The sequence below is a fragment of the Camelus bactrianus genome, chromosome 7, assembly GCF_048773025.1.
Source record: "Camelus bactrianus isolate YW-2024 breed Bactrian camel chromosome 7, ASM4877302v1, whole genome shotgun sequence".
NCBI lineage: Eukaryota > Metazoa > Chordata > Mammalia > Artiodactyla > Camelidae > Camelus > Camelus bactrianus.
In genome coordinates this window covers 31,876,025-31,899,300 of record NC_133545.1, presented here as the reverse complement: position 1 = coordinate 31,899,300, position 23,276 = coordinate 31,876,025, and the positions used below count along the sequence as shown (strand labels likewise).

General features: G+C 34.7%; 2 protein-coding genes across 3 annotated transcripts in view; one reads left to right on the top strand and one right to left on the bottom strand.

Moving 5' to 3' along the window:
• Window positions 1-23,276, top strand: part of FOXP2 (forkhead box P2) — a 1,129,496-nt gene that overhangs the window by 501,235 nt on the left and 604,985 nt on the right. Inside the window, exon 10 of the mRNA XM_074367186.1 lies at window positions 20,097-20,231. The gene's annotated coding sequence lies outside the window, so the exon portion shown is untranslated. The remainder of the gene's footprint in view (window positions 1-20,096; window positions 20,232-23,276) is intronic.
• Window positions 5,451-23,276, bottom strand: part of PPP1R3A (protein phosphatase 1 regulatory subunit 3A) — a 36,135-nt gene continuing 18,309 nt past the window's right edge. For both annotated transcript variants that reach the window (XM_045511137.2, XM_010947638.3), the window contains 3 exons: window positions 12,349-12,407; window positions 12,128-12,252; window positions 5,451-10,212 (listed from right to left, as the gene is read on the bottom strand). In XM_045511137.2, the coding sequence (XP_045367093.2) occupies window positions 7,843-10,212; window positions 12,128-12,252; window positions 12,349-12,407 (2,554 nt within the window). In that variant the 3' untranslated portion in view covers window positions 5,451-7,842. The remainder of the gene's footprint in view (window positions 10,213-12,127; window positions 12,253-12,348; window positions 12,408-23,276) is intronic.

Below are 23,276 nucleotides of genomic sequence, written 5' to 3'. Positions count from 1 at the left end.
TGCCAATCTGTTGTCATTCACAGTGTCAGCACAGCACATCTGTATGAAGTGAGGCCAAAAGGGCAGATTATTGCAAAGGTCAAAACTAGATGGAGTGACACTGGTTCTGCCTTAAAATGTCTTTGTCTCTTATTGAACATCTTGTGTCATTTGTTTATATTTTAATTTACATTTGCTATTGAAATACTATTGGCTTACCACATGGTTGCTAAGTGCAGGTAATATGATCTGGTTTATTTCTTTAAAAAATGTTTATTCCTCTTACAGATGATGAGCAGGATGTATGCTCATAATACAGCTTCCAGCAATTTTTGCCATTATAATTCTGAGTAACACACAGTGGCCTCCACAACTTTAACAAAAGATTCTTCCATATAGTTCCACTTTGACTGTCCTGGAAGACGGAATTATCATGTCCTGAGCCCTCTGACTAGGCTATTGGCTATAGTATCAGGTTCCACAGCATTATAATTATCCTGTATCAGGAATGTAACCGACTTCTTTCTAAAGGATTTTGACCAGTTTATTCTTTATGAAGTGGCCCTACTTTTTGTGTAATCATTGCCCTCTGCAATAGTGAATCTGTGAAAATACTGCCCTTCTTTTCGTAGGCTGACCAGGGGCTGATATATCTGAATTATGTTGTACACAATCCTGAGGACAAGAATTCTGCCTGTAGGTTATAGACGGTATTCGTATTGGAAGCTGCTTCCTTTTATTCATGTGACACAGAATGATATACACCTACTGGCTAAGATATTTTCTTGGATGTTTAGGTTGACCTTACCATTTTTCATCCAAATTATGTTACTTTTGAAAGTGAAAGAGGGGCTATTAATAATTACACTGGAGCATCAAGCATATATAAGCACTCTGCCAGTCACATCGAGATATATCCTCATTGCAATTTGTTAAACTCAACTGTACTGAGGCATTTAGACGGATTTTATTGTGATTTCCTTGATACCTAAAATTATAGTGGTAAAAAGATGGCACATTTCTGAAATACAAAACTGTTTACAGGACCAAACAGTTCTTCCTTTGTGCCACTTCTGTTCTTAGGTCTTACCTCTATTATTCAACTGGTTATAAGATATTGCAATGACTGTTTTTTGTCTCTATCTCCTTTGCTATATCAAGCTAGGTAAGATCTGTTACTAGTGCAATGCTTGTGGCCTGGAAGGAAGTCAATGTGTATTTTCTGAAGTCATTTGAATAAATTGAAAAGAACAGAATATTTTTAGGAACTTTCTTTTTTTAAGAGCATTAATAAAGATAGGATTATATGTGCAAGAGGTAGGGTGTGTTACATGTAATGTACTTATATACCAGTATAGCACCATGCAGGATGCTAATATATAGCAATTCATAAGATAACTTGGTATATCTGGGTTGAAGCAACAATGTGGTACAATGTTTAAAAGGATCAGCTCTGGAGAAAGGCTTCTGGAATCTGAATCTAGACTAGCATGTAACCTTGAAAAAACTAGCTTCTGTGCATCTGTTTCTATCTGTAAAATGGGAAAGCAATATTATTTCTCTCACGAAGTTGTAAAACATACGTGAGTTGTTTCACGTAAAGAGCTTAGAACAGGGCCCAATGATTGTAAACACTTGAGTTGGCTTCTGTATTATAACTACTTATATTTTTATTATTAAAGACTGAAACTCACATGTGTACATCAATAAAGATACAGATGTAGATGTTATACTCAAAGATTCAGGCTAAAACCGGGTTTCTTACTTATTCACAGAATGAAAAATCAACATATTGCACTTAAATAGTAATTTAAGGACGGGAGTATGATCAGGTAGGCCAAAGAATTCACATGGGAGAAGACAACTGACTTAAATTGGCCTGATCCCAAATATTAAAGACTATGAAGTAAATATAAAAGACATTTATAATCTCTTATCTTCTTATTTTCCTTTCCAACTTTCGAAGAGTAGAAACGTACTTAAAATATTTCCACTCATATCTGTGAACGTAGTAAATAAATTCCTTTTTCTTTAACCTTTATTCTCTTCCTTAGTTAGGACCTGAAATTGTTTCATTAACATATAGAAAATTTATGTGCATAATGAAAAATGACAATTTTTTTTTGAAAAATGACAATTGAATTTCCCAAAGATTTATGGATTAATTGGGAAGAGTCACTTAATGTGCAGTAACAAAATAACAATATCATTTTTAGAATGTACATGTATAAATGATTTAAATGTGTGATATTTTCATAAATGCACCATGCTGAAAAATTTATAAACTGTACATTACAAGTCTCCCACATAGAATTATTAGAAGTATGTTATGGGTTATTTAAGTGTTTACAAAGAGAATTTCTAGCCTCGTATAGTAATTTTTAAGCACTATCTCTCTGCTGTTTGATATTATGTTTTATAGAGTATGTCTTTAGGAAATTTTAAAGCTGTTTCCACTCAGAACCAAGTCAACCGATACATGATATTGATGAATTCTGTAATAGAGTAGACATGTACCTGGCTTTTCTTTGAGTCTTAGGAAACTGATTGCTAATGGTCTTAAGCTGTGTTACGGTATGCTACTACATTTCCAGGCCGTATACTGCTTTCCTTTAGACTCTGCCACCAAAATAACATCTTTGTGTTACTATTTTAATTTCATATGTAAATATAATAGAGTTTCTTCAGGGAATGGATAAGCCTCTTACATATTATATACATCACTGCACGTTGTATCAGGAGACTGTTAACTTATCCTGTCACTTATCAGATGTTGGAATACATGTATGTGTGTGTGTGGATGTATGTGCGTGTTTGAGTATATATAGATACTCTGCTATGTTGATCAGGTGAACGTTTTCTTTTTAAAAATCCACTGAGTATCTTTGCTAGTTGTTCTATCTGTTTATCCTAAAAGTTGACATGCAGAACAGGTGTGAAGTTGAGAGATCAGCCATTTTCAAAGGGCATGGCAGCAGTTGGGAAGATTGAGTTTCTTACACTTTATACCTTGTGATGTTTGTTGCTTCCTAAGCTACTAAGCTACTTTTCTCTGAAGACGTGTCTTGTTCTATGAATTTTCACATTAGCCAGTGAATTTAAGGTATGCGTTATTATTCTTTTAATATATAATCGGTATATTATTTCCCATGAAGTAGAATAAAGGGAATGTTTCCTGTGCTAGGAAGAATTAATAGACACAGAAAATCAAATTAATTATTAAGAGGAATGGAGAGAAAAGATCGTTTCTCTCTTTCGCATGTGCCTAATACAGTGTACCACTCTGTCCTGGAGCTGTATTCTCTTTGCCTTTTTCTATGTTGTCTTTGGTAGTTTATGAAAACATTCTAGCTTTGCTTTGATTGAGTTCGTTCGTCTTAAAATCAGACCTCAGAGTATCCTGTCCACATATCAAGGATAGGGAAGGAAGGAAACACCGCTGCAATCTGATTCCATCCACAGTTACTGACTGAAAATTTCTACAAGCTCGACCTGGTGAGGTTGTGGGAGGGAAGAAGCTATGCTCCTGCCCTGTCCAAGCAGACAGTCCAGTTAGGATGATTGGTCAAATACCTAGTGCATGCAAGATGATTAGTGTCATAAGAGATCCCAAAACGGAGAGATCCCACCAACTAACATAGTAAAGGACTTCAAAAGGATGGGGACTAAAGCAGTACAAAGAAAATGTACAGTGTTGGGGAGGAAGAGAGGAGTAAAGGTAACTGAAAGTGCCTTCTAGACGGAGGGGCTTACATGAGCAGTCACATAGGAACAGGTGAGCACGGCATGTTCTAGGGACAATATGGCTTGCTTGACTGACAGTGGCCTTGAAGCAAAGAACAGTGAGAATAAAGGCCACATGTTTCAGATGGGGTGACAAGAAGAACGATGCACTGATTCCAACCATGACCAGTAACTTAATTAGGCATTAAAATATGCTGTAGAATCGGATCTTGGAGGTATCTCAGCCAAATAAAAATGATTTCTCTGTAATCCACTACTGATTTACCCATGCCCCTATTACTTTATTATCATGAGAATAAAGAATTGAATATATTAGGAAAAGACTTTGGGAATTTTTCCTTAAATTTGCACATCATATGTTGTTTCATATTGAAAAAATGAAAGTAATATATATGAATCTAACAAATACAGAAATGACACAATATAAAAATTCTGAACTTTCTTTAAAGAATTGTTTGTTTAATAAGGCTTTAACACACTGCAATAGTGACGTTTCTTGTAAACCATGTTCAAAGCTAGGCTGAAAATCTAGTGAAAATTTGATTAGCTATTTAAAAAGTTTTGGGTAAAATTATGGAAACATACTATATTAATGACCAAATCTAGTTTTAAAAGATGAAAAGTAACTTATGTTGCTATGTGTTTTATTATAAATTATTTCTTAAAATAGAAAAAAAATTAAGCATTTAATTCAATCAAATAAATAGAAATAACTTTTTTAGCTGTTCTCTTCATATAGGACTACAACAGTGTAGATGCTGGATGAGCATGGCCTGTCTTATTTCTTTCGTATCTTGTTGCAGAATCAAAGTCAATCCTATTCCCTAGTACCACAGAGCTGGCTGAGACAAGACTTAACAAACCACGATTTTTATTGCATAGTTCAATTTCTATATTCACTCAGTGAAATTGCAGAAGGTTGGAGATCATGATAACAGAAATCAGTAGATGAACTGACCCTAGGAATGACAGCTCTCCTGTTTGCATCTTTACTAGTTCTCCCGCTAGTTTTTGTTTGCTTTTTTGATGTATGTATATGCACAAATTGAGTCTTATAGAGAAGACAACCAGTCTGATGGTATAAAATAGTTTTTATGACTGAAAAAAAATTATTAAGAAAGTATCATGAATGCTATTTGGGAAAAAGATTTCATTTATTTCCCCAAATTTGGCCTGGATATTTTCAAGTTTTCCATTTAACCAGAAGGTTGATTTAAGATGGCAAATAAAAGATGACCCTGTTTATCTCACAAAATGGTGACAGAATAATATATATATATATATATATATATATATATATATACACACACACACACACACACACACACACACATATTCTTTGAAATAATTCACAATCAAAATACTGGAGCTCAGCGGGGAAGCACACTTGCATTAACTCAGTGTTCTTGAATGTTGAGAGGTGAATTTCATATCATTAACTCATTTCCTCTTGCACTGAAAAATCTGTTGAAATATTGGTGGCCTATACAGATATGATTTTTAACGATAGTTGATTTTACTACCTACGCTTGCTTGTCAATTAATTTTTAGAAATTTGTTTCTAATAGAAGCCCAGCAAGATAAAAGGTGATGGTTATTATATTACATTTCTTATGCACTATAGAAGCAGGTGTACAATATACTTCTTTTTGTTTATTCTCATGCCACACCCTCTTTTGGCCTTCAAACAATGAAGGCAGCTACGCTTATAAAGATGACCCTTGTCATAATGATTCACAGTCAAATCTTTATTAACCAGGGACTGCCAGTTCTTCCAGAGATCCACTTTTCTTGTTCAACATAGTGATGTGACCAAAACAGGATGCAAAACTTAACCTCTCCACCTAGCAGTAGTTTCTTAAGTTCTTATGACTTTATTTCAAATTCTTCATAAGTAATGTTTGGAAAATCAGTTAGATCACCAATTATTTCTTCATTGCATGCAGAGAGGTACACAATGGAGTATTTTAAATCCTTTGAAACTACTATTGTCATATTTCCAATATGTATGAGAAGGTTTAGTAAGTTAATAAAAGTCAAATAAAAGAGATAAAGGAAGTTACATTCTTTTACATATAAGGGAATAATTACAGTTAGGGCACCTGTGTTCATAAAGTAATATCGTGTTCTTTGCATTAATAAGATATGGCATATTGACTGAAACTCTTAAAGGTAGAGTGTAAAAACCAAGCCATTAAGGAACTGAAAAAATGCTAACCTTAAATTCATTGTAATCTAGATCTGTCAACAAAATTATCAAGACAGCAATTTTAGAGATAATATTCTAGGTACAGCCTACAATATTCCACTTGAATTTATTGAAAATATGCTTTCTCAATCAAATATTTGCCCTAAGTTCTACTTCATGATATTTCTATTTGTTCAGCTAAAAAGTTGAAGTCAAGCACTCAATTTCAGTGGGACTTGAGACAAGCATGCTACTGGGGGATTTGGAAATAGTTGTGTACCCGGTGAAAATTAAGGAAATCATTTACTGGTACATGAAAGTCAGTTTATTGCTTCATTCTCATTTTGTCTTCCTGTAAATGCATGTTTTTTAGAAGTGTGGGATGATGTATGCAAGTGTTACTCATTACAATTACCTTTACAGGTTAATAAACAGGTTACTTTTTCTCTCTGAAGATCAATGTTGCATTCTCTATGCAAGAAGTTCCTATAAAAAAAGAAATCACCTAAATGGGCTCCCTCCATGTGACACTCTTCCATATTCCTGGCCAAGTCAAAAGCATCAAACTACAAACTGATGCCTCCTCCCAGAGGACTAGCCATTCAGCATATCAAAGCCAGTGCTCTGTCGCAGAACAGAGGACAAGGTTTTGCATAAATTAGTCATTCAGTAAAAGTTGTTAAATTCCACCGTATAAGAATCTTTGCATTACCCCTATGTGACTAAAGATTAGTTCCATTATCTCACAGACTCAGCCAGGTAATAACAGCAACAAACAGCAAAGTCACTGCTACACTGGATACTCATTTCTCCCTCAGTAGATTTCCATACCTACCTATTTGTCTACTTAAAAATTTGAGTTATCATATAACAACCTGATAATTGTATAGTAAATATCACCAGTGATTTAGCTGTTTGTTCTCTGAATGCACCTTGAGGAATAATTCATAGTTTCATCATGAGAAAAGATTAAAAATGTGTTGGAAGACAAAAAAAATACTACCAGGTAGAATAGTTTGTTTGGAAATCTTTTTTTTTTTTAATTATTGTTTTCATTTAATGCTTTAGGCTTTATAGGTACAAATTCATTCTGAAGCACTGCTTGTGGAACTTTAAATTTCCAGCTCTGAATAATAGTTGACGTTGAAATTGTCCAGCTGTGTTATACGGTCTCCCTTTGAAAAAGAAAAACATTGCTTAAAGATAGGCCATTCTTAAAATTTTGTGGAACCGAACAATCGTTTCTTGATTGTTTCAGTCTTTGTCAGATTTGTCTGATGAAATGCCCTGACTTTGTAAATATGCAGGAGGTAAAACATGTATGTGTATAAAGTACTATTCAGGCAAACAATGTGTTTCTTCCACTTAAATTTATGCATTTCAATATACATGGGTGTTGTTCTTAAAAAATATGAAATCAAAGTTGACAGATTTGATTTATCAAAACGTGCTGATACAGTGGTAAATGCAAATTTCATGGTCAATATTAAAAGACCAAAAAAGTCCTCTGCCATTGTCCATGTTTTATCGATATTTTAAAAACCGTAGAGGGAAAAAATACTCTCAGGGAAAAAAAAAAAATGAAACTTTACTGCAAAAGAATTGAATGCAAGAAATGGCACTTTAAGTAGTGAAGAGACATGAAGCATTGAAACTTCATAGCCTGCTAAGGAGCAACAGCTGTACCTAATTTCAACTTGACGTGCTTCAGATCTCATATTCATATAGGTATTTAATGATCCAAACATAATGGTCCTATATAGAATAATTACTTATATGAAGGAGCAAACTTCATACGCATTCCTTTTTAAATGATCCTTCAAGAGGAAAACTGCACTGGCTCTTTGAACAATGAATAGTCTCTTTCACCAATCCAAATGTTTGGGGCCCAATAGCTCATCTTTTAAGAGAGAAGGACAGTAGTGCCGAGGTTACTTCTTTTTGACAGACTCCTTTTGTCTTCCCCCGTCCCAGGATAGCCAGTACAATGAAAAAAGGTAGAATGCCAAGCCAATCATTAAGTCATACTGATAGATGGTCACAAGAAATATCAGAAACAAAAGGAAATAAGGTACTTTAGAGTTGATGTATTTCGAAAGCAGAGATTCACTGCTTTGAGCTTGACTTTCCTGGGCAGGGAGACTATCAGAGGCAGAGCTCTCAGATGCCTTGTCACCTGGAGAGCACAGTGATTGCCCAGAGTTTATTAATCCTTCATCCTCATGCCTTGCCTCTTCTACGTTCTCAAAAGCTTCGCTGATTAAAATAGTTGGCCCTAGAGATGTCTCCGCACCACATTCTCCCTGCTGGAAAATCTGGCCTGTACATCTCTCCCTCCTGCTACCTGATGTCTCTATTCCTGAACTTTTGGAATCTTCTTCAGATGGAGATGCAGGATGAGGGTGCTTCTCCATACCCTGGATTGCACTTGTTGGGTTACAATTATATTCTGATTTAGGAGAAACAGATTGGAGAGGCATGGCAGCAGCAACTGCATTCTCTACAGCAGTTGCCTGTTCATGAGATGGCACTGAGGTTTGAGCATGGTGACTGGAAATGTGAGAGTCATCCTGAGAAGCCCTATCAGTGTCTGAATTTAAAGCAGAAGGAAGAACGGCATCTTTGTTCGTTTTCTTTGATAATTCTTGGACCTGCCCATGATCTCTATTTTCTAGAAATATTTTCTTGTCTGTTGGTAACATTCCCAAATGTAAATCTAGTTTGGAGGCTGCCTTTTGATTGTCTGTAATGACCTGTGAGGATTCTTCCACAGATGGATTTGCAACGCCACATTTCTTCCTGTCACGTGTCTTCCCGGGATTGTATGATGTGGTTTCTTCCTTCTCTGTTTCATCTGCATGTACATTACAAATACCTAAACGTGATTCCTTTTCAAAGTCGTTGTCATGGATTACAGCTGCTGAATCTCGTTGACAAAGGGTATCATGTGAATCATTGTTTCTCCCTTCATGTGGATCAAACGCTGTTTCTTTTACCTCGATGGGCCTGTCACTTCGTGCTGTCTCTTGAGGTAGCTTGGCAATTACCGCTTTTTCTCTAGCAGACATGCTTTCTAGAGTACTTTCTGATGTTGTCTTAATTATATAAGCTGTACCTGCTTCTGCTTTCTCAGTAATACCATGATCAGCTAGAGAAGACAGTTCACAGCTCGCTGCTTCCTGGAAGGTAAACAATTCTTCTGTAGGAGCAGCTTTCAAACTTCCTGTACTGTCTCTTTTTTCCCACGTGTCTTCACAGTCTGCTTGCTCTTTGGTCTCCTCTGTTATATGTGTCTTACTCTCTCTTCCTTTCCTTTGACTTTCCGGAGCATTCCAACTTTGTTTATGCTGTGTGTTCTTATTCTGATCTTCAGAATCGATCCAATCTGATTTTTCTTCTTCAATTTGGAAGAGATACTCATTCCTCGAAACATTTCCACTTCTTGTTCTTGGTGAGCAAGCTCGACCAGACATCCATCCTAAAGTAGTGCTTCCGCTAGCCGAAAGATCACAGTCTGGGGTTGTTAACACAGCTTCTTCCCAGTTTATATTTGTCCTTGGTGGAAGGACTGTATCTGCTCTGATTGCCTGGTCGTGAATTGTGGTATCTTTACTCGGCAGAGCAGTTAGGTTTCTGGTACTAGCTCCCACCCCTTCCAAACTTTCAGAGTGGCTCATCTTCCTTTCTTGGTCGTGTAAGATTGGTTGAAAATGTTTGCTTTGTTTTTCATTAAGACCTAAATGTGTTCTTTGCTCCTCCTTATTCTTACCATTGCCATAGTCTTTCTTGGAAGATCCTTTTTCTGTCGATTCTTCTGAATGGAAATCTGAATGGAAATCTCTTCTTAAACATTCCCAATCTTTTGTTTCAATTTTTTTAGCTTCTCTTTCAAGTTTTTTGTTAAGATTGTCTGCCATTAATTGATCTGCAGACAGACAAGATATTTGCGCTCTGCCTTTCCCTTGGGCTGGATTAGCATTATCATCCAGTACTTCTTTGCCTCCAATATGTAATTGCACTAATTCATCACTACTAGTATTTCCAAATGATGGCTTGATTTCTCCCATATCTGTAAGTATGGGAGTAATTTCCTCTGAAGGTTGATGACTACACTCATTTCTGTGAAAATCTCCCTTTAAGGATCTCTCTGCTGATGAACTTGAAGACAAGGGTCTTTTAAACAAGTCAGTGTATACTTCATCATGAATTTGCTTCTTTTCTAACCCCTCAGCTTTATTTGGAAAATTGACTGTATTCTTTTCATCTCCAGAAGCAGTACTTCTTATTAAGCGTTGATTTATCTTAAGGGATAAAAGCAACAAAGAATAATGACCAAGTGATTTTAAATATACAAGGTGAATTAGATAGGTTTCATTTACTTGGCTAGTAATTATCTGGATTTCCTTGATTCATTTCATTTGTGGATTTTGTACAAATTCTGAAAGCCAGATGTTTTGGGGGGGATCCTTGTAGGCTATGATTTGGGAATGAGATTAATAAGAAAAGGGGCCAAAATTAATCATTCTCCTTCCCAGCTGCCAAATATCACATTGTATTATTCAGCTATTCTTGCTTGTCATTGCACTTTCTCCTCACTTAGGATATACACATTGATAGCTCCATGCTAATCAATTAGAGAGCAGCTTCCTGGGTGCCCCTTGCTGCATTTACACTTGCTGTGGGTGCCCCTATTACAGTTTCTCTTATTAATATGTTTTCTGCAAAGCCTCTGCAAACTATTAATAGCAAAACGTCACTCAAAGAAAAGTGAGGGAGTTAATGTCTCTGCAAATTCTGTTTTAATGACCCTCTGCCAACTGGTACTCAAATGTATTTGAGCTCTTCAGTGATGCCAACTGTCAGGATTTAACAGTGAGATGCCTGTGTTTTTTTTTTTTTTTCTCCTCATAACTGACATTTGCATGATCTCAATAATTATATGCAAATCTTACGTTTTCCCCTTCTTCTCACATAAGGCTCATGTTACTTGTCAACTGCACAGCTGTCTTGTAAGCCAATGCCTGTGGGTTCCACAGATTTGGTTGTATTTCCATCTATTATAGAGCTTTATTGTTTTATGCATTAACGTCAGCATGGAGCAAATTAGCATCTAAATTACAGCTCCCTGTTCATTTATTGGACTTACAATCTCAGTAACTTCTAAACAAACTTTTATATTTGAGCCTGCTCATTGTAATGAGGTATATTGGTGAAGTATGTGATTTTTTTCAGGGTCCTTTCATTATATTCTGTGGTTTGAAAAAAAATGGTGATGTTAACTTTCAGCTAGTGAGAATTCTCACAATGGGTGACAACTTTGTAATTTCTTAAAGTTGGAGCAAAGTAAATTGCATACTTTAGTGATGCAGCTTCCATATCACTATAGAAAGGGTGGAATGTGTGGGGAAGGAGATGAGCTCTATTCCTTTTCTGTTTCAGCACTGACACTTGAAGAGGCAAATGTCATTTTAATCTTAGATGATTATGAATCCATGTATCCTAATGATATGAGCTCCAACCAAATACAGAAAAGGAAAAATTGCATTATGTGACTCATTTACTCCTATTTCTTCTTTTGTGATAAAAATGCTATCTAAACCATCCCCCCCCCAAATTCCAAATAGATTGAATGTTCACCAAGTGTGAAATTTATGGTAACAAATTTAATACTAAATTGTACAGTGCTGAATTCATTTCTTGTTTGAAAAATATGGCACAGGCTATTTTCTCCTCATTTGGTAATTTAATAGTTTCCAATGATACAGAACTTATGAATTCTCACAAAAATGGAAGTAAAAAAAAAGTGCTGCTAAATGCAAGATTCAGACTTGTAGAGCTGGACATAGCCCTAACAATCATCTAGCCCAGCCCTCTCATTTTGCAGACGAGTTTATGATAAGTGTACACTTGTCACAAAGATTAGAAATGCACCTCAGGATAGTGCTACCTCTTCTGTAATTCCTACAAACTATCACTCAGAGCCGCTGGTAAAGAGATAAGAAACGAATGTCATTAATTTACCATTGCAGAGACCAGAAGCAACATACTGAAATCAAAGTGCCTTGTTGATCAAGCTAGAGATGCAAGGACAGAATAGGCTGTGCTTTCACATTTGCAAATTATATTAGTTGAAGCTATTGAAAGGCAGGCATGGCAGCATCTTTGAAGCATAAATGGATTCATCTTCTCTAATACCGTGGCAACCAGAACACTTACCATCAACTCTAATTCTTTTTCATTATGTTCATCATGTTCCCTGTTTACATCTTTTACATTCTGATCACTGGTTTCCAAGTCTTCCTTGGCCTCATGAGAGCAAACAATTGTTGGGATATAGGTATCTGAAAAGTTAAGATAATTTTTCCTGTGTAAGATTGTTATAATTGTAGGCTCTAACAAAAGAAATAGATTCTGTTTAAAAATTAAAAAAATATTACCTGTAATCTTTGAATTCTCAGAATTATTCTCATCTGACGTTACTGATGAATCTTCTTTACTGTTAAATTTAAAACAAAACATTAAACATTTTTTCTGGGACTACAGTTCTAAGTTTTTTTATACAGCAAGAAATTCAATCCAAATACAAGTCAAATAAGTATTATATAACCTGTCATATTTTCTTGCCTTACTTTGTATATTTTTAAATTAAATCAATCTCTTAGAATGATACAATAGTATATATTAGTTGTAGGAGAATGTAAAAATTATTTACACAATGCTATATTTCTAAATAAGATTATGTTGTTAAGATAATAAAACTTACATAACCAAAGTAAAAATGTATGTAAATGTAGGCTATTCTATCATTCATGAATTTAATCTTTGCAAGTGAGAACATTTTTCTCTTGGTTTAAATGATTTTAAAATGATTTAAAGTTTTATGAACTGACAGTCCATTTGTGGTCATTGGAATTGCTTTCTAACATTTCATTTATTAATTTTTTGTGTTTCATTTTACTCAAATTTCTTTCGGTAGGACTGATATAACATTAACTCTCTCTTTCCAGAAAAGGAGGGAAGAAAGCAAACTTACTAGAAACTGCAAGGCAGCTAAATTTATACTCAGTTTAAAGACTTCATGTGTGTATTGCCGAAGGCCAGTTTAATAACCAAGACTTCAGATTGCTCATAAGGAAGCATTTATTTTCTCTCTTTAAAATGGTTTTTGTTAGACTCCCTTTCCTGTTGTATTCTGCACACTGATTGAGAGCTGTAAATACCTTTTTCTTTCAAATGTAATCTGTTTGTAGGTGTATTTGTGGAATCATAAGAATTCAGATTTGTCATTGACACTCCACAAGAAAAATGTTAGTGAAAAGCCCACTTTGTGTATAATTATGGCACAAGTCAATCTATTTGAGATGATTGGCTCAAGAGCTACATTTTCTCATGCTAACTTTTCTCAGTGTGACTTTTCTTAGTGACATTTAGCAATAAAAGACATTTAGAGAGTTGACAATGGCTGATAAATTTATGTGACGGAGTCTAGTCTTCATTGCATGAGCAGTGTTGATCCATATCCCTAGAAGGCTAATCTTATTTTGACAAATCATAAGAAAATTACAAATTCTTCCATCTTGTAAGAAGTAATTCAGTTTGAATATATTTATGGTGCTTAATTTTAGCTTTACCAAAACTATTTGGTACCTTGCAGTAGGCCTAGAAATGAAAATAATGTTTCCCCATAAATATAAATTGATTAGAAAAAATTAGCATTTTCATAATAGGTACTGACTTAATCTATAAATCTATATTGTTTAATGAGGCCAATAACTATGCAAAGATTAAGTTTTGTGGAATCTAACTGCAAGCTGACACATTGTTTTCTTCTCCACACACGTAAAAATATGTGGGCTTAAAACTATATAAACCATTAAGCAGCATTTAATTATTCCTGTTTTATGTTTAGTCCCATAACAATGCTGAAAATCTCATTTGTAGGGATAATCATAACCACTTAAAGCCTTTTGTTTTTGCCTAACCAAAATGCTGTCAGTCATTTTTCTAATTCAATTCTCTAAACTGCTTTAATTTTTTTAAATGATGCATCATAGGAAAGGAACTTGCTTTTAACTCACTTTGGGGACAAATAATTAGGTACCAAACTGTATTATTATACTGGTGTCTTACAAAAGCATGCAAATACAGAAATATAAGGGGGAAATCTTAGCTTCAGGGATAAATACAAGAAAAGAGAAGCTGAAGTAGATGAAATTTAAATATTATATCAAATATCTATGAAAAAACTAATAGAAGATATGTAAGACTCCTACAAGGAGAAGAATAAAATAGTATCAGTAAATACTGAAGACCTGGAAAAGCTGAGAATATACCATGTTCATAGATAGGAAGAAGGTACTATGAAGATATTGTCCCCAAATTTGATCTACAAATGCAGTTCAGTTCTAATAAAAATTCCAGAACAGGTTTTCAGAAGATTTGAAAATACGATTCTAAAGAGAAGAATGAAGGGCTAGAGACAACTGTAATATTTCTGAGAAATAGCAGGGTGGAGGAACCTGCTCTACTTGGTTTCAAGAATTCTTATGAAGATTTAGTTATTAGACAGTTATCCTGGTACAGAGACAGGCAAGCACTGAGAACTTAGTAATAGATACACACACATCTAGAACTTTGGTATATGACAAATATAGCATGTTAGACAGCAGGGAAATAAGGGAATTTTTAGTAAATGGAGATAGGGAAAATGGCTACCCTTATTAGGAAGAGATGAAACTAGCACAACATATATTCAAAAATCAGTTCCAAATGGCTTACAGTCTTAAATGTCAAAAACCATGATATTCCTAGTAGAATATGTGAATATCTTTCAGACCTCAGAGTAGAAAATGTTTTCTTAAATAAGAAAAAAAAAACAGTGACTGTAAAAATGGCTTTTCAGTTTAACTCAATTAAAATTTTTTAAACTTGTTCATTAAAAGACATGTTTATAACAGAAAAATATAAATTACAAACTGGGAGAAGATCCTTACATTACATAAAATCAACACAAATAAATACCAAGAATATATAAAAAATTTCCAGAAATCAGTATAAGAAAGTACAAACATTTCAATAGAATCAAGGGGGAGGTACAAGCATTTCACAGAAGAGAAAATAATATTGGCAAGAAGTACACGAAGAGATGGTCAGCATTGTTAGAAAATGGAGAAATGCAAATGAAGACCACAAGAAGATCCTATTTTATACCTATTTAATTGATAAAAATTGCTATCAACTGAATAGTAGATACCAAACTATGGCATATCACAAAAAGGGATATTGTATAGCACTCAAAATTAATAAACCACAGACACATGCAACAATATGGATAAAGCTTAACATTCAATGAACAGTCCTAGAACATTACATCAGAGGATGTTCTTTTTTTATTGAGCTAAAAGCTACTAAAATAAATATATGCATTAAAATAATTATAGATTGAATATAATAAAAAGTCATATATACAAGAAAACTTGATTTTCAAGATTATGGCTACATTAGGTAGGGTAAGCCAGAGGAAAGGAAATGCTTTTAAGTCAATTGTTTTGAATTGTAATTTTGCAGGTGTTTACTATATTATTTAGAATATCTAATTAGTTAAATTCTACTTTCAGATAATGTATTAAGACAAATGGATTGTTCTCTGGTCTAAATTACAGAAGACGTCTATAAATAAAATCCCACTCTGAAATTCGAGATACTTGTTTTATGACCAATTACATTTAAAGGGTATAATTAAAACAACTTTAGAAAAGTTGAGGAAAAAGACAAAGAACTTGATGGTTGATGATGATAGACCCAGAACTATATACAGTTGTGGTATAAATGAAAGATATTAGTGGATGTTTCTAATCTCCCCTTTATATCCCCTGAGTCATTTTTGAGCAGAGGAGTTTCTTATTTATCTGTATTTCCAGTGGCTAACACAGTGCCTGACATATAATAGTGGCTAATAAATGCTGCTGGGTAAATGCACAGCATCCTTTCTGCTCTTCCCTTCTCTCCATCTCCTGCCAACATTCTTATGATGTTATTCTTCTTTTCATCATTAAAATTTAGTTTCATATAAGAGTCTAATAAATTAAAGCATGCATATTTTTGTGTGTCTTATAATGCTTAAAATATTACCTCTTCCAAAGTTCAAAGCAATACTTTCAGTTATGGGTTCAAATAATTAAACAAAAATGTTAAAATCTTCTAACATAAGTTTAGAAATTAAAAAAACAAAAAGTATTTATTTTGTGGAGGAATAGTTCACTTCTGGTGCACTTTAAATCATGTAACATAGTCACTAGGATTATTTAATTGTAAGAGGGGTTATTCATTCTTCTAGTAGATATTCTGAACACCCACTATATGCTGTAAGTTCCCATAAACAGTAGGGAATCAAAGATGAGTAATCTATATCCTCTTACCTCAAGGAAGGTATAATGTAATGATGGAAATAGAGACATCAAAACAGACAATTATTATAATGTGATAGATATTATAATAAATAATGGGATACAATAGATACACTTTTAGAGAAAGAAAGAACAGAAATGAGGAGGGCACTATGTTGGGAGAATCAGGGAAGTTTTCACAAAGGAAGCAACATTCTAAACTAAGTTTTAGCAACAGTAGGAGTTTCTCAGAGAAGAATGGTAAGGTCATCCCAGGCAGAGGGAGTAATAAGTGGTCAAAGATTTAAAGGTAAGAAAGCACAAAAGGAAGAGACCCACTTAGGAACAATGAGGCGTTCGGAAGTTTTGGACTCTGTTTTGGGGAAAGAATGCCAAGGAATAAAACTGGGGTTAGTTTGAGCCAGGTTTAAACGGCTTAGCTTGCCAGGCAAAGTGGGTCTGAATTCTTCATGTGCTATTAAACCAATGCTTGGGTTGCGAGTGGGGAGTTAAATGGGAGGAGACACGATCAGGTTTACATTTAGGAACCATTCTCTGGAAGTACATTTAAGGATATCTCTTAGGAAAGCCTGGATGGGATGAGCCATGGTGAAGCAGAAAGACAAGTCATAAGGCTCCTGCAATATTTCAGGCACAAATGATGAGGATTAAAGGTGATGGCAATGAGGAAAGAGCCAAGGAATCAAATCTGAGTTACAACTTTTGATGTGGTATCAATTTGTCGATCAGTTCCCTGCACACAGACTTTAAAAATGTGTCCTCTCTGCCCAAACTTGGTTGCCTTCATGAGATTTAGAAATCTGGCATTGCCCTTTCCAAGACCTAAGCAAGGGAGAGTTAAGTCTGATGGTTACCTGGGCTCCCGCACTACAAGTTGGTGACGAATCGAATTAGCCTGCTGGCTGGTTTCTGATGTCTCTCAGGCTGGGCAGTCTGCTTCTCAGGTGCCCAAGGAGACACTGCTTTCAGCCTCCCTCTCTAATCTCTGATATATGTACCTACACTGTTTGCCAGCAAGTGCGAACCTATGCCTAGGTTCCTGGCCTTTATCCTGGTCAATTCACAGTGAAAAAAAGCAGAAAGACCTTGATTCAAATCTCAGTATTTCTTGTTATTTATCAATTACTAAGACACTTGCTAGCCATGTGACCTGACCTCCAATGAGATATTTAACCTCTTTCTTTCTCATTTTTCGCCAAAATATTACCTAGTCCTTACACAGGACAATTATTTAGCATAATTTTCAATATTTGAAAGTGTTTAATAAATATATTATTATTACCACTACAGTTGTTGTTGTTATTATTAGTGACGTGGTAAATACAACACTGATCATTTAGTTCAACACTACCATAGTATCCAATTCACATGCTTCTCCTTTTACTTAGAATTACCTATATTTTTTAAAGTTTATTCCATTCCCTTATGTCTTTAATTCACAAGTTACTTTTAAGAGTAAAATTTGCCGCCCATGATAGCATACTTGCCTAGTCTTTTTATATATGCCCTTATTATCAGAAGACCCATCTTCCAAAGAAAAATCATTAGATCTTTAATGAAAGTAACTTTTTATTTAAGTGTCCTCTCCAAATACAGTGTACATGGGAATGCTAATTCACACTTTCTGTCATTACCCAATTGATTTATTCAGTGTCAAAATTTAGGCACCATGTTAATATTCCTGCAGTTACTGGGTATGTGGCACTTGTGCTTCTGGAGCTATGGTTAATTTTCACACTGTCAAAATGTAATGGTTTTAGTATAAGTAATAATAACGTTTCCCCTGAGTTTCTGTAATGTTACTGTGCTAAAAATGCATATGTCTCTTAAAATATGAGTGAAACCTCTCAGAGACCTGTTTCACACAATCTAAGTCTGATATGATGGAACTAACCAAACAGTCAGGGTAAATGTCAGGATTAGGCTGTAGGCAGCTGAAGTGTAATTCTGTTCCAAGAGGAATCAAAAAGTTGGCATAAAAAAAGGATCATTTCCAAAGTGAGTCATGAATGTTACCTTGTGTCTCCTTAACACTCTGCTCGAAAATACTCACGACTGCCTATAGAGAATCAAACTTGGAATTCCTGAGCATCACCCTCACTCTCTGATAAACAGCTGAAAAGTAAATATTGAACTCCTCAAGAAGTAAGGGTCTGCCCTCTTTGTTCAAAGCTTGTGGTCTCATTTGATTTCCTCTACTTTCCTTCCATAAAGAAAGAAAGGAAGTTAAATGAATGGAGAGCTTTTAAGTTAGAAATAATAGGTACCTTATTTGAGATTTTATTAAGAGACACTTAAGAAGAATATATTAGTATTGGCATTGTTAAGTGGATACTTAGAGAAATACTGAAAAGGTTTTCCTGCAATAAATAATGACATATTGTGTACTATTAATTTTTATAATATTATGGTGATGTTTCTCTAAAATTGACTTTCTAATATTGACAATTTTAGCCACTTATACATTAGAGGAAGGAGGAAAGCAGAAACTTGTAATTAACAGGAAGTAAAGTTCAAAATACATGAACCAACTACTAAAATTTAATACCTATTCCTTTGTTGTTACAATACAGGTAGTCTTCTTTTGATCAGGAATAAAACAGAAGGGAAATGTTTGATCAAAAAAGAGACAATTAGAGAAATGTCTAATTGTGAACAGAAGTGTCTAAGAAAAAAGAATTAAAGGCATAATGCAAGAAGGAATTTAGGGTGAAAAGATGAATTAAATTCAGTTTCTTGATGATAATGCCAGAAAGGAAAACAAAATGAAGACAGTTCTGCATTAATAATAGGGATTGAAAGAAGCAAGAAATAATCTCAAAGAAAAAAAACATCAAAAAGTTTTAAATGGCTTTATACTTCCCTTAGATGCTGACTCTAGAGACTAACAACTAATACGGTAAGGAACACGGTTTTTGTGGGCATCACATTCCTTATCTTCAAAGTGAAAGCTCTGGATTAGATTAGGGATATCAAATACAACACCCTCATGCTGGCCTCCCTCTCCAGCACCCATGGCAAGCACTGATAACACATCAAGGGGATTCCCTTGCTGGGACCAGACTGAAGCCTTGTCACCCTTTGCTGCATAGTCAGGCCGCCACTACCCATCAACCCCTTTACTGATCCGACTGGAAACAGTTTGCCTTTCTCAGTTTTGAAGTTAAATAATGTGCCTTCTAGTTTTAGAGTTTCAGATTTATATGACTTATAGTATTCCATGAATATAGTGTTGAAATGTTTAATTTGGAAATTTTCTAAATTTGTTTTCAAAAAACATATATAAATGCTAAGTAGGATCAATAAAAAATGACTGTTATAACATTGCTATATGGTCAAAAATAAATTCTCAATTAAATCTTATGGTCAGAATTACAAATTTAATACCTACAGAAATCCTACCCACACAGTTTGTGAGCTAGTCTTACATTATTTATAAGGCAGATTGTACCATGATTTATTCCCACTTTGTTTTACTGAGTCCAGGTAAAACTTTTCAAATAGTGGAACATTACCAATGTCTACAACTGATTGGGATAAACAAATGTATTGGATAGTATATATTATATAAACTAATTTATTACTTTAAAAACACAATCATAAACCACGGCAAACCACAAGCCCCTTGAGTAAACTCTAGTGAAGTGCTCAAGCATTCAGGTAACTAAGAACATTCCACCACATTAGTGACCAGATGGTTTTATTGAGTCACTTTCCTGTTTTCCGTAAAGCTGAACTGCTATGTTCCTAAAAATCTTCTGTTTCTTTTACGAAATTAGAACATTGCCTATTGCCTCAGTGCTGGATCTGGAAAACATACTGAAAACAATGGTGCTATGCCGTCCTGATGGAGGAAATTTCAACAGCAGAGAAAGAAGCAATGAAAAAACATACCCTGGTTGAAGAATTCTTTTGTAAGTCTCTTTTCAAAGTTTCTTTGTTTCCTCACCTTTGTCACTTGACAAGGATTGCTGTTTTCAATTCTGCTTTGTCACATCAAAGTGGGGGGTGCTATTTTTCCTTGTTCACTCCACCCCACAGGAATCAGGGAGAAAAAACTCTTTGGATTTAATTCTGTGATTGAGTCTGGGCATCATGTGCAATTTTGTATAGATGTGATCTCTTTAGAGTGTCTTCTAAACAAGTATTAAATTGTGAGGATCTAGTGCATAATTAAGTCGAATCTTGGAGGTTCACATGTAAACCAAAAAAAAAAAAAAAAAAAGGTAGGTTGCTTTGGGAGAGATGTAATTACAAGCAGAATCCATGAATTTTAATTGGAAGAAGACTTATAGGTAAACTTGGCCCAAGGGACTTCTCTGCCACAACCTGCCAATTATATTCTATTGAGAAAGAAAAATAAATGTTTTTAAGTGATGGATACTGGAAAAACTAAAGAATGCATAGGAGAGATATCAGGAAAAAAATCTTAAATTTATTGGCCTAATGTTCTTATTTTACCTGGGTTCTTAATGGAAATTAATCGTTACCCACGGAGCATGTAGGTGACAAGAAAGTAATGATTGTCCAGCTGAGAGTCTTACACTTCAGAAATCTGGCATTCCCATTCTGCACAATTCCGCTGCAAAGTGATTCCTGTGAGCTTCATACTGCACCCATCATTCAAAAATTTTCAGAGCATTCTAAGGTCTATTTTTTCTAAGAATACTAAGTCTCCGGCATTATTTTACTCATAGCAATACTGATTTGTTTGTGGTTGTATAAAAAGTCATTATCACAGAGTCATGACTATGAGCCAACTAATTGCAGTTAAAGAAATCCTGATGACACGTGTTTTCTCTGCGAAATCTGCATATAAGTATCCCCTAAGTCATTTGGTTTGTTAAATACTGAGCTTTGACATACAAGCACTACAGAATTTGTGTTACATATTGTTTTGAAACTGTTTTAAGAAAAGATAATTTAAAATGTAAACTGATATTTCCAGTATACGAGTGGAAGGGTTCTATTTGGAAGGCTTAGCAGCTGAAACGAAAACAAAGGGGCATGAGACTTTCAGATTTTGAAATCAGATCCTTCAGACATGACATCTTTCAAAAAGATCTGTTGCCCAACTGAGGGTGGCAGCCACTCACCTGAACATCTGTGACCTTTGTGTTTCCCCAAGATAGTAATGTTTACACATGGTTGGTTGTTTCTTTAAATGGGGAACAAAGTGCCAAACTTCTCCAATATTTTCCCCAGCTTTTGTCCCATTCCTGTCTCTTGACAGAGAATTTCAAGCATGTATTAATACACTTCCCTTTATCTGGAGAGTAAGTCAGGTGAAATGATGTATAATTCAACACAAATACTGGTTAAAGCAGTTCTTCAGTATTTCATAGAGAAGATCATAGGTTTTATGTTTTGTTAAAAAAAATCACCGGATATCTTAACTATAACAATTAGGGCCAACAAAAGTCAAGGTGTGCCAAATCAAGTTAGAAATGGTAAAATACTCACTGCCTTCCTGTGACTGCTTTTAATTAAGTGTTAAATTTAAAAGTTACGTCATCTTTTTACATCCTGGGATCATTTATTTATTGCAATTCAGTTAATATATGTCTAGCATTTTCTCTATATTTAAAATTCTTTCATATTTCTAAATTTTTTATACTATCAGCTACTGCTTTTTAGTTTTAATAAATGTTTAGTTTAATAAATGATATGAAATCCATTGGAATTCATTCCTATTTTCAAGAAATTCAGTTTCACAAATATATTTTGAAATTAGCTCTTCTACTTATGCTAATCACAGCATAAATTGATATATCAGGGAACAGAGAAATTTGGTAAATTGAGTTGGATGGTTTGTGTTAAAATCCAAATAAGAACTCTATTATCAAACTGGATTTGTATTTAACTACATTTGAAAAGTTTCCTAGGCAGACTCAGGAAGTCTTCAAGCATTATTTCTAAATCTAATGCTTTTGTGAACTTACGTCACGCATTAAAATCATCTTAATGCACCTTTTTGTCAATTCTTCACAATAGTATTACAAAAGGAAGGGAAGAGAGGATACATTTAAAAAGCAAATGAAAAAGAACTCAATGGAAGCCCATTAGGCTACCTGTTGATGAGCCTGTAAGAGAGTCATTAATATGCAGATCATTGACATGAGAGGCCATAATGACTCCTCCAGGGACGCTCAGTCTATTGTGTCAGAGACTAGTTAGAGATTCATTAACGTGAAGACTCGTGACTTCTTAATATGCAAATTATTAATGCAAGGCACTGAGGCATACTCACAAATGTCCACGTTTTGTGTTACGGGGTGGGGGGGTTGCCAGCCCTTCACCCATACCTTTTGTGAATTAGTATTTTCTTTCTTCTGTCCTCTGTTGCATATTTCTTCGCAAAAGGTTCCATACTCGTGTGGAACCTACCACTTAGCATTCAAAGACCTCCTCCCCTTCAACCCACATTTCTTTGATTTAAGGCAGACTTATGTATACAAACCACTTGAACATTTTAACTAAATCAGTCCAAATTCAGCACAAAATCTGATTTGATATTTTTCTCCTGTGTCAAATTGGTTTTTGGCTAAAGGCAGAGCAATGTGAACAAAGCACTTGTTTTTAAAAAATTGACACTCTGAAACATGAATAGTGTAACCAGCAGTTGAATAATTTGCACTCAAGATGAGTAGGAAAGAAACGTGGAGTAGAAAAAAGAAAAAGAGAGCAGAGAAAGTCCATGAAATAGGACAAAAGAAAGGGAGGTCCAATTAAACTGAGTAAGAAGAGTAGGTTTTCATAGCAATGTAACGCATTAAATGAGGACGTGGATTTAAATCACTCAGTGTCTGGCATACAGCAAGCAATCAATAAGTATTAGCTGTTATTATTATTACATTGGCATTTCGCACTTTGCAAAAAGATGTAGTTAATATCCACATTCCCTGTTGAAACAATAAGAAAAATGTTATGGAATGAAAGTTGTTGAGTCCTTGAATTAA